This window comes from Leuciscus leuciscus (genome assembly GCF_965113295.1).
Source record: "Leuciscus leuciscus genome assembly, chromosome: 1".
Classification (NCBI taxonomy): Eukaryota; Metazoa; Chordata; class Actinopteri; order Cypriniformes; family Leuciscidae; genus Leuciscus; species Leuciscus leuciscus.
In genome coordinates, this window is record NC_138725.1 from 32,085,282 (window position 1) to 32,098,229 (window position 12,948).

The following is a 12,948-nucleotide window of genomic DNA, read 5'->3' on the forward strand; positions in this document are numbered from 1 at the left end:
GACAGCAACATAGTGTCGGCCCACATCATAGACTCCTTAACTCAGTTACAACAGCCCAAACAAAATCTAAAGTAAAAAATATATGGGTCAAGAGCCCAACTAAATCAAACACTGATCACCATAATGGTGACTTACAATTTATGCTTTTTCTCCTTTGGTGATTCTGCTTGTTAACATCAGGTGTCTTCAATAATGCTCAATCATCACTCAATTGACAACATCACTTAATTATCTCATTAACTTGAACACTGCTTCAGTGTTCATTTAACACTCATATTTTAACACTCTTGAATGTGGTCCCAAATAAACTCACAGGACAGTTAATTTAACACTGGACCAGATGTGGGCCGACAATATGTTGCTGTCTGGAAATAAACAGAAATATAAGAGCCAAAAACAGTCACAAGTGTAGCATGTGCGCATCTGGATCGATGCGCTCGATTCGATCTCGGTTCACAGTTCAGTTTGAGGATGTTCAATCATCATTTCACAATCTCTCTCCATCTCAGACGTCTTGTTTAACCAGAAACAAACGCTACGCAAGAACACAAGCATTGGCAACAAAGCTTTAAATACCTACGCTATTGAGCCTAAAACAGAAAAAGTACTGTGAATTGGCACTGAGAGAGTCAACAATGCAACAGAAACCTGTGAGTTGTGTATTTGCATTTGTGAGCTTGCGTTTCGAGTCTGTTTCTAAGCGTTCCCGTAATGCAACCCATCTCCTTTCGACGGCTGAACTCTTCTGACATTCTCTGCACCCTTTAACTTTCATCAGCCTTGCTCCCATGATGCTCTGCTCTCACAACAATCCTCTCTAGGAGCTGATGATCTGGCCCGACCAGGTCTCGTGTTTGGTCCCGGGCTTCAGGTGCGTGAGGAGCACCTCCACGGCCTGGACCTTCACGTTCTTGGGCGGGACGGCACAGACCTTGTACGTGACCTCGTCCCCCTCCATAGGAACATACTCTCCTTCAATACTGCAAGAGAGAAACACCAGCAGGAAAACACACGGTTTGATTGATTTACAGTGATTTTTGCAATCAAACATGACATTTGCTTCTAAATGACTCTGATATTTCAGATTATTGAGTGTAGAGTCGTGATTTTATTCTGTTTTTGACCAATGACCTCATATACAGGTGTTTTCCTCTTCTTTTCATCTTCAGTCTGCCCACAAACATACACTTTCCAGCACTTTTTAATAAGCTCATCCACATTTTTTGTTATCAAATCTTCTAGCTACTCCCTACTGGTGGCACGGTCTGTTTTGAAACATCTGTCACATGTTGAAGGCCAGAGAAGAGATTAGTATTGTGCTGGTGAAAGTTCAGCTAGGGTGAGACCTACAGTTAAATCACACACTGCACATATATCAGACATGTCTAATAAAAATATACTATATTCTTGATAAATGTATAATTTTATTAAAAATATGACTTATCAAGTTTTCAGATTTTTCAACAGATTTAACAAAAAAAACTTTAAGAAAACAAAACAGGAATTGCTGACATTATTTTAAAGATCTATTTTCTAAAACCACAGACAATAAATATTTAGTCAAAAGTATTATTAATGTATTTTACATGTATGTATGTAATAATACTATTATTATGCTTTGTATTATGTTTATTGTTGTATTTTATAAAATGATTATTACAATTTGTATCATTAATATTATTATTATAGTTGATACAATTATTACTATTATATTACACAATTATTGTTACTGTTGTTATTATACTTTATAAAATTATTATTATCGTTAGTATACTTTATAAAATAATAATTATTGTTATTATTAGTATACCTTATAAAATAAGAATTATGATTTATAAAAATAATATACTTAGCATAATTTAACATTTTTATTATTATTATTATATTTATATTTATAAAATTACTATTGTTGTTGTTACTGTTGTTATACTTCATAAAATTATTATTTTAGTATATAATTTTTGTACAATTATTATATTTTTAATATAATTTACAGTTATATTTAAAAAAATTATATTGTTTTATTATTAAATGTATATTATATTTAGATAAATATAAAATATAACTATGTAATATATTTAAATAATTATTAATATAATTATTTATTGCTAATATTATATATTTAAATTATTATTATTAATATTATTCTTTATAAAATTATTATATTTAAATTATTGTTACTGTTCTTGTAATATTTTATAATTATCATTATTATTAGTATAATTTATAAAATCATTATTGTTATTTATCTTTATAATATTATATACTTTGTATAATTATTATTTTTTTATTTTTTTATTATCATATTTATGAAATGTATTATTTTTATTATAATTACTGTTATATAAATTACTATTATAATTATAACTATAATTGTTTTTTTAGTATACTTTATAAAATGATTATTATTATAATACTTTATATTACTCTTCTTTTGCTGTTTTATTATTATATATTATATTTATAAAAATATAAAACATTATAAATACATAAATATATGATATATTAATATAATTATTATTGCTAATATTATTTAAAATTTTTTATATTATTATTATTGTTGTTTTTGTTGTTGCTGTTTTATCTTTAAACAGTATTATTATGCATGTTTCTGCATGTCAGATATAATCAGATTTCCCCTGTTCTGACTCGTTGTGTTGTTGAGGTGTGAGGTGGAGCTGGTTCAGTGTGTTTGAGCTGGTACTGGTGTTGAACTGGGACTCACTCTGAGATGTGCACGAAGATGTCCTCTCCACCGAGAGCCGGTCTGATGAACCCGTGACCCTGCGAGCGCGAGAAGGTTTTACACACACCTTTGAAGACGGGGCCCGCGTTCGCGCGCACAGTCCTGCACGCACACACACACACACACACACACACACACACACACACACACACACACACACACACACAACAATCTCAGGACAACCAATTGGTGGCTAATTCATACAAATTAGTAGGACTACTATCTCATTTGTACATTTTTGTATGATTTGCTTACGCCCCAGTTATGGTTACGTTTATTACAGGTGGACCTTCATGCTTTCTTTTCCCCCAAAAATTAGTGTACGATTCACCTTGTACAAAATTATATGAAATAGCCACCTTGTAAAATAGTTAAAAGGGGGGCCCATTATGCTTTTTTAAATTTGACCGTCCATTCAGTGTTTTATTGTTGTTTGTGCATGTAAACAATCAGCGACGTTTAAAGTCGGTCCAAAGCCAGTGAATCTCACCTGCCTGAAACGCATGATACTCGCCGGTTATGGTAAGGCACGTTACATTTATGACACAAGCTCTAAGCGGTGGACCAATCACAACAGACTGGGGCCTGCTGACCAATCAGAGCACATAGCACTTTTCAGAAGGCGGATTTTAAAGAAACCATAACTAAAATAGCGTTCAGACAGAGGGTGAAAAACAGGTGCTGCAACAATGTTATAAGAAAAGGGATAAATAAACAAAACCCCCATAAACAAAATTATTAACTTGTAAATGAGCATAATAGGACCTCTTTTTATAGGAAATAGGAAGTTTCTCCTCAAATTTGTAAAGAATACTATGGAAGCCCATTTCTGCCACAAATGAAAAATTCATGCTCATAATTATGTGATGAAAAGTCAATAATATTATGACTTAAAAGGTCAAAACTGACAGTCGAAATTGTGACTTAAAAGTTATAATTATTAGATAGAAAGTACAAATTGTCACAATGACTTTTTATCATAATCTCAATACTCAATTTACTCATAATTCTGACTTCTTTTTTTTTATCTCATAAAATCGCAACTTTGCACGTGTGAGTGATTTGAGCACTTGAAGTCGTTTTTTAGTTCTTGCTCTTGTTCTAAACCTTGCATGCAATGGCGGATCCGCTGCTTTTCTTCTTCTGTCCTTCCAAGCGAATGTCCTGTAAATGACACAACTCAGTGCTGCCCTCTGGCGTCTGCTAGAGTATAGAAAAAGCAATTGCCCTTGTCCATCCGCGCTTGAGTATATACTTTGAAAGCTGTGCGGACATGCGCGAGATGGAGCAGAATGCGGAAAATTAAAGGATAATTCCGGTATTTAACACCTTGAGTCTATTTTGTAGTTTGTTTTGGATGAACTAGAATGGTGGACACAGAAATTTTGACGATGGGTCCTGTCTCGACTTTTTGACTGTTTTAGAATCGCCTTTGACCGCTTCAGAGTGGCTGTCTATGGGCATGCACGAACATGTCCTTAAAACAACCCTTAACGTTCGTTGTCAAAACTGTGCAACTCACCGAGTGGTTAGTGGTGTTCGTTGATGATTAAAAACAAGTAGCGTAGCGAAATACAGTTTCTGTTGTGTTTTATTTGTCATTTTGTAAAATCCCATTGATTTCTGTTGGAGGACTCATTGCTCGTTGATATTACTGCGCTACCGGCAGAGCCGATCCTGACCTCCCTGGGGCCCTAAGCAAAATTCTGTTTAGGGGCCCTCATACCTGACCCGTGAGCCATGAACTATTTGCCATTGCCACACAGTCACACCTGACACCCCAGTGTTCTCACTACAATCCCTCCTTTAACTAGTTCTAGTGAAAATGTAATTCCTGATATCAGAAGACATTGTTACTAGTAAAAAGTTAATTCTTAATATCAAGAATTCACATTTTAAATAGTACAAATTGAATTATTGATATCAAAAATGCATATCATGTGAATGAATAAAAGCTAAAATGGCGCCATAGCATGTCACTGTGTTTTTAAATGATAAAAGTAATTCTTGATACTCTTGATTCTTGATGGTTATTTACTGAGGGATGTGCATCCATATTGACCAGAACCTCCAGCCAATCAACATTTTAAATTCAATGGAGCCTATCAATAGTCAATGTCAATACATTGCTTTCCATATTGCATTAGTGCAGAGTTGTAACTAAACCTTGACTTAGCGACTAGATAATCATCGTCTTGTTTTAAAACTATAATGAGGAGTGACATCACGCCCATATTGTACTGGTCCCAACTCACAACAGATGTTTCTGCTGGAAAGTGCGCGTTTCATTTCATGCACGTTCATATGATCGCATGTTAATGCGCGACACGGTTATCTTTTCCGAGCTGCAGTTTATAAACAAACACCGTTGTCCTTTGTCGTTTATTAAACATAATAAATCAACGCACATCAACTTAACTTTAGCCTACTGTTCTTTGCTGACATCAAACTTTGAGAGGAGAGCACACAAGTCTACCTGATAACTGTTGCCGCAATTAACTCTCATGGTGTTTTTTTCTCTCTCTTTTCGTGACCAGAAGGATAGTTCCGCTTCATTTTCTCATCGATATTGTAAACATTGATTGACGCGCTTTGACACGAGGGGAGGCGGGGCCTTGAGTAATTTGCGGGGCCCTACGCACCTTGCGTAGTGTGCGTATAGGGCTGATCGGCTCTGGCTACCGGAAACGGAAAAGGGGGCGGTTTACATTTGGTTGTAGTCTTTTCGCTCACTTCTCCGTCTCTCAGAAGGCTAGCGTGAGCAGAGCAACTGTGCTCTATGTGCTAGACACCGAGTTCCATACAGCGTCCTTATACGGCAAAGTGGTTGTCGTCATCAAGTGGTCGGGAGTGTGCTAACTCTTCAGACTCAAATATCGAGCGGAAGTTTATACGCGGTTGTGAGGTATCTGAAAAAATAGTTCCACTATAGCAAATAACACGGATTGAAATCAAACATTGCACCGATATATTTGTTTTTAATCATCAACGAACACCACTAACCACTCGCCACAACAGTTGCACAGTTTTGACAACGAACGTTAAGGGTTGTTTTAAGGACATGTTCGTGCATGCCCATAGACAGCCACTCTGAAGCGGTCAAAGGCAATTCTAAAAGAGTCAAAAAGTCGAGACAGGACCCATCGTAAAAATTTCGGTGTCCACCATTCTAGTTCATCCAAAACAAACTACAAAATAGACTCAAGGTGTTAAATACCGGAATTATCCTTTAAGTAAACGTCTAAAAACGTGGCGCTTGCGTTTTCTTCCTTCCACTGACCTCCATCTCACGTTATTGACCACAAAAATACATTCTGTGTGAATGGTCCCATTAATAGTGCAATGGTTCTCAACTAAAAATGTAAATTTTTCATGCGTTTTGGCTGTTCGTTTACACGACGACGGCGTTTCGGGAGTCTGAAAACAGGTTTCAAAGTGCAAGTTTTTGAAACAACAAAAACTTGGTCTGCGTGTAAACAACAAAAACGTGAATCTCTAAAGACGATGACGTCATCCACATGCGTTGGTATTACGTGTTACGTTTATAGTGTTTCATCGCCATCTAATGGCCTGGCAGCAGAATACAGCGTTTTTATTTATTTTAACGGATCCGTGTGAAAGGGGATCGTCTGCAGGAAAGGAAAAACTTCTCAGTTTTAAGCATATTGATATCGTTGTCGTGTAAACGTACCCTCAATGTTTGTCCAGCATGTAAAGTTTTCAAGTTTGTGACTCGTGTGTGCTTGACTTACGCGGAGTAGGTGCGCGTGCGTTTAGTGGGCAGGGGGCTCGGTAACTCCCCGGGCTGCGGCGTGGCTCTGTCCCAGATGTGGCTCCCCTCGCGCAGGAACGGGAACGACAGCGACAGCGGCGCCGAGCGTGGAGAGCGCAGGGACGGATCCGTCGGGGACGACAGCTCCGGGTCCGCCATGATCTGGTCTTTCTGAATGCTCTCCAGATGCTTACAGAACACGACCTGCTGTCTGAGAGAGAAACACTAAACTCAGGCATCCAGCGCAAGACTACTCTCAGTGACGCACATTAAACTGTGTATTTATTGGCAAACACTCTGCATGCGTACTTTGCTCTGTTTTTTATTTGCAGGGGCACAGATTGTTCTGTGTGTAGCGACATGCAGTAACACAGCTTTACTCTGCCCTGCCCTGCACAAAGGCTCTGTGTGTGTGTGTGTGTTTACATGCAAGACAGTTTGTGCCCGGGGCGCTAGGGTGCGTGCCCAGTTCCTCGCGCACAAAACCCTGCATTGTGTTCATAGAGGCCTTAAAGAAACCAAGGAACCGCTCCAAGATCAGAGTGAACTATACACCACTTGTGTATTTTTGTCACTTCTACATTAAAAGACTATTTCATACTACTATACTACATGAAAACTTATTTGGTTTTCATCCTATTTAAGTGACAGAAAACAGTTTGTACAGATTAAGGCAAGACACTACAGGCAACAGTGTTTTTTCATGCATCGGTGTACACCAAATACACTTTTAACTGTATCTTTTAGAGCACTTAATCTATTTGCGTCTGTAGATTTCAATTACAGTATATGGGCCCTATTTTAACGATCTGAAACGCAAGTATCAAACGCGAAACGCAAGTACATTTACATTTACATTTAGTCATTTAGCAGACGCCCTTATCCAAAGCGACTTACAAATTAGGACTAAATTCAGCGAGTCATCATAAAGAGGCAAAAGCAACAACAACGCAGGAAGTGCTCAAAATACGAAGTTCAGGTATTATTCAGAGTAGCATAAGCCTGATAAGTGATGTTTCAAAGGGAAAGGATTTTTTTTTTTTTTTTTTTTTTTTATAAGGTTAAGTGCTCACGGAAGAGATTGGTTTTCAGCTGTTTTTTGAATGTTGTCAGGGATTCTGCATTCCGGATGAGGGTGGGGAGAGCGTTCCACCAGCATGGAACTGTAAATGAGAATGTTCTGGAAAGTGATTTTGTGGCTTTCTGTGATGGAACCACGAGACGTCGCTCGTTGACCGATCGTAGGTGTCTGGTAGGGATGTAGACACGTAGGAGTGAGTGAAAGTAGGAGGGAGCTGAGCCTGTGATAGTTCTGTAAGCAAGCGTCAGTGCCTTGAACTTGATGCGAGCAGCGAGAGGTAGCCAGTGCAGAGAGATGAACAGAGGAGTGACGTGGGCCCTCTTGGGCTCGTTGAAGACAAGACGAGCTGCAGCATTCTGGATCATCTGTAGGGGTTTGGTCGCACATGCTGGGAGTCCAGCCAGAAGGGCATTGCAGTAGTCAAGCCTAGAGATGACCAGGGCCTGGACGATAAGTTGTGTTGCATGCTCAGTTAGGAAAGGCCTGATCTTCCTGATGTTGTGCAGTGCAAACCTGCATGATCGAGCTGTCTTTGAAATGTGATCTGTGAAGGTCAGCTGGTCATCAAACGTTACTCCAAGATTTCTGACCGATCTTGATGGGATGATTAATGATGACTCTAGCTGGATGGTGAAGTCGTGCTGTAGAGATGGATTGGCAGGGAGGACGAGAAGCTCAGTCTTTGCCAGGTTGAGCTGCAGGTGATGTTCCTTCATCCATGTGGAGATGTCCGCCAGACAGCTTGAGACCCGTGCAGCTACTGTGGGATCATCTGGTTGAAAGGAGAGGAAGAGCTGTGTGTCATCAGCATAGCAGTGGTAGGAAAAACCGTGTGCCTGTATGATGTGTCCCAGTGATGTGGTGTAGATGGAGAAGAGGAGGGGACCAAGAACTGAACCCTGGGGAACCCCTGTGGTCAGCTGATGTGCTCTGGATACCTCGCCTCTCCATGCGACCTTGAAGGACCTACCTGTGAGATAGGACTCAAACCAGTGGAGTGAAGTTCCTGTGATGCCCAGTGATGAGAGGGTGGACAGAAGGATCTGATGATTCCTTCTGTCTTTGTAACTTTGTAACAAAGTAACTTTGTTGGGCGGATCTCGGGCGCTGTTGCTATTATACCGGCGGGATAAATGACTCTTTCGCATGATACATTACTCATAGGTGTGGTTTGGGTGTAACGTGAAATAAACCAATCAGAGCGACATCTCACATTCCCTTTAAAAGCAGGCGCGCTTGTTCCATGGCGGCTTGCTATTATAACGGCGGATTTGCCAGGTGCACGCCAGGAGCGGTTCACAGCCGAGGAGACCGACGTTCTCGTCAGGGCCGTTAAAGACAGAGAAGTGACATTGTATGGGGATGGAGAAACCCACCCAAATTAGCTTCGGTTAAACAGGTGTATAAAAATGTGGGTAAATGTGTAAGCTAGATTTATGCCTATTTTCATGGACACCACAATGATTTCCCTCATGTGGAATATTTTTCCTTGTAATTATGTATGGTTTGCAAAAATGGCAACTACTGCGTCTGTGTAGAGTAGAGAAGCAAAGTATATGCGCGTTGTCCACACGCTACATTATGGCCAAGCATGCGCCCTTAAAATAGCATCTGAACACGGAATTCTTTTCTGAAACTGCAAAATAGCAGTTACGTTTACCAGGGAACGTTTGCCTCCTCTTTTCGCTGCACCGCCCCCAGGAGCGCAAGTTCATTCCCTAATTTACCGACGTGCATCTGTGGAGGGAAAAGTCCGCTGTGCGTCGGGTGAGAAATAGGAATGATACATGCGTCGGTGTACAAAGGCCCTGTCCCAAATGGCACACTCCGGACTTGTGGACTTCCTCAGAGTCCACACTTTGGTGACGTCATGTGGTGCAGATCTATAGGGCCCTTGGCGCGAGTCCACGAGGGCGCATTGAGAGGTATTTTTGGGACAGACTCGATCGGCACGCCGGAAATAATGGTCTGGTTGTTGGACAGGAGAAATCACATTTTTGCGCTCCGACGTCTTATCTCCATGTCAACTACACAGCCTAATTTTACAGTTCTATATTTTGATATTGTGCATATCACCTGGGCATTAGACAATAGATATATCATGCTTATTTAAATGATGTATACAGTTGTACATAATAATAATGTTCCATTTGAACTAAGATTACAATTTTAAAACATAATTTAAACATTTTTTTTTTCAATTTACAGGTTTCAATATTCATACTATGTTTACATATGACTCAGTAAAGCCCTGCCATTCGTTCTATTTATTTAATGAATCATAATGCGATCGTATTATTAAACGCGCTATTATTATGTTTGAGACATCAACCACTGGTCGATGACCATAATGTTTGTATAAACTGTAGGTAACAACTGGTAAAATGTACATTTAGGTCATAAAAACCATAATATTTTCTTCTCAGCCATGTCAACAATTATCCGTGAGTGAAATCTCCTCCCATCTGTTGTCTGATTGGCCTTTCGCAAGGATTCCTGGGTAGTTAAAGTGCGTGGAGCCTGCATCTATGCGGGCTTCGTGGAAGACCGCTTCAAGGGTACAAAGGGGGCGCTGCTGAGCACACTTCAGAGCGGTAAAATGCTGAATGGGACGCCCTACGGACTCGTAGACTCAGCGAGCACGCGCAATTCAAGTCCACGAGACCGAAAGTCCGCATGAAGTACGCCATTTGGGACAGGGCCAAAGTCAATTGCGCTGGGTGCAAGATAGGGCTCTATTTCTTTAAAGGCCGTTTTCTCAAAATGAGTTTTTCCTACTACATTGAGCCAGAAATCTCCACTTCAGTAACACTTACATTCACCAAACTTTACAATTTTATTCTTATCTATATTCTGAAGGTTTTTACAGAGGGGTTTGCATATCATATATAATTTTCCTGATTTTATACAATATTTTGTTTATTTCTTAAAAACCGTTGACTCTAATATATATATAAAAAATTAAACAAGAATTTTGAACCTGACATCATCCAATGTTCAGATTTTAAATCTATGCAAATTAGTGCAGATTTAATTAGATAACACACATTTTGCATATTTAAACATAACATTTCAGAAAACTTGTAATACAAAATAATGTTTGCAATTATTAATGTAATCAATCAACTGGTGAAGTATGGTGATATCTATTAGTTTTTTTTACCCTATTCACCTGGGAGTCTCAGTTTTTAAGTCTCAGTTACTCACTGTGTTCCACAGGGGTCAGTGTTGGGTCTGCTTTTAATTATTATCTATTTTTTATCTCTTGGTCATATTTTTCGCACTTACAGCATCAACTTTCATTTCTATGCAGATGATACACAGTTGTACGTATCTACAAAACCTAATGTTTCCCATCCCCCACTTGAACTCACTGAATGTTTGCAGGATGTCACACATGAAACTCTAACAATTTTTTTTAAGCTTAATACTAACAAAACAGAGGTTCTTCTTGTTGGGTCTGGGTCTTCTTTTCCTAAATCTCAATATATGCTGCTTATTGATAACTGCCCAGTTAGTATTTCCACTCAAGTGAAAAGTCTTGGTGTTATAATATGGTTTGCTTCATTTTGGCTCTCATATTATTAATACATATAGCATTATTTCATTTACGTAATGTTGCTAGACTCCGTTCATCACTTTTTCAACATAGCACTGAAATCCTTATTCATTTATCCTCATATTATTATTAGCCTACCATATTATATCTGTAGGAGCCTGAATGTATATTGTGTGCAGTATGTATAGATACTGTACCCCACAATGCAGTGCACTTGACATGACCTTATATTTCCAGCATAAAAAATGAAAATCAGACATTACATTTAACATGTCTATTTTGATTGCTTAATTGCAACTTTTATAAAAATGGATTTAAAAAGCAATGTAAATATTTTATCTGAGATTAATTATTAAACGTGCAGTATAATGAGGTCATGCAACAATGTAGCATACTATATACTGTTTGAAAAGTTTATGATTTAATTATAAGTAGATGACTCTTGCATAGTTTATTTAATAATAAGCATACGTGTCCCAAATTACAAACTATACACTATGAACTTTACACGCTATGTACTACACTGTTTAGTGCATGACATTTAGACAGCTAGTTTATCATTTAACATTCCACACTTAATAAGTGCGTCATCCGGGTATTTGAAGTGCACTTATTGTTGGCATCTTCTGTATGAACACACTATTCTACTACAACGGCATATAATAGTGCACATACGCAAATTGGGATGCATTACAAGAGGTTAATAAGTATGCAGTTCTGTACAGGAAAGAGATTAAACCAAACTGTACACCAGTTGTCAGACGTTTATTTATAATTTCTTCTAAGTGTCTGTAAGGTTCGTGCGCAGTGACGCGAAATCTGTCCTCGTGACGTCAGGGTCGCTGGTTCTGCTGTTATTATGCAACACGCGACTTTACAGCGTCATCACGTAGGCTACTATGAAATTCCAAGTCACAGCGAAAGAAACATCATTAGATCCTCAATCACTGTCATACTTTTGGCTAAAACTGGAACAAATGTGAAATTACACCACTTAAAATAAGAATAAGAGACAGAACTAGTGTTATGACGCCATGGAATTCTGACCCGAAATACCGCGGGAAAAATGACCAGATTACAGAAACGACACATTACATAGGAACGTTTTAATTATGCTATTATTTTTCCAGGTTCCGTTCAAGTCAGCGTCACCCGATTCTAGAATGTTCTTGATGAAGGGCAGGGATTGTTCCTCAAAACCTCGTCGGCTGACTTGCTAGACAGCATTTTGAATGCATTATATGTGCGATTATTAATATAACACAATATAATAGGCTACCTAAGTACTTATAAACATGCTGTCTATATAGGGAGCGTGCATGTTAAGTTCTGTTCATGTTAAGCATGCTCTGAACATAAGAGACAGGACCCCTAAAATGCATACAAGCACTAATAATAGTATTTGATTTTAGATTATATAGTTATTTTAATAGCCCACGCATTGCGGGAATAAATGCATAAGATGGAAACGTGCTAGAATAAATGGACCAAATGCAGAAACTTACAGCTGGAGTTCGCAGATGCTTCTGTCCCGTCCTGTCGACCGCAGTTATATAAGATGAAGTGTGAATCCGCAGTTAGGATCGTGTGATGGAGGAGATCCCTGTTAACACGCGTTTACCGGGAGAACCGACGCGTTTACTGAGGCAGCGTCACCGAATCCCGATAAATGAGTCACTCCCGTCAGAGAACTATCATAATGTCACGAGAGATTATGTAAACAGAAGTCAGCTGACAGAATCAATGAAAACAATACATTTAAAATAAATAACATATGGTTACACTTTATT

The 12,948-nt window shown here is 38.6% G+C and overlaps 1 protein-coding gene across 2 annotated transcripts; it reads right to left on the minus strand.

Moving 5' to 3' along the window:
- Nucleotides 1–277: 277 nt before the first annotated feature.
- Nucleotides 278–12,833, minus strand: csdc2b (cold shock domain containing C2, RNA binding b). Of its 2 annotated transcripts, XM_082141626.1 has the most exons (4): nt 12,664–12,833; nt 6,499–6,729; nt 2,726–2,848; nt 278–980 (listed from the first exon to the last, which is right to left on the minus strand). In XM_082141626.1, exons 2-4 carry the CDS (start codon nt 6,675–6,677, stop codon nt 818–820), a joined length of 465 nt encoding a protein of 154 aa, XP_081997752.1. In that variant the 5' UTR covers nt 6,678–6,729; nt 12,664–12,833; the 3' UTR covers nt 278–817. The 2 variants fall into 2 exon arrangements, with proteins under 2 accessions (XP_081997752.1, XP_081997753.1); XM_082141627.1 differs by lacking the exon at nt 12,664–12,833 and having other exon boundaries at nt 6,499–6,878.
- Between the last annotated feature and the right edge of the window lie 115 nt (nt 12,834–12,948).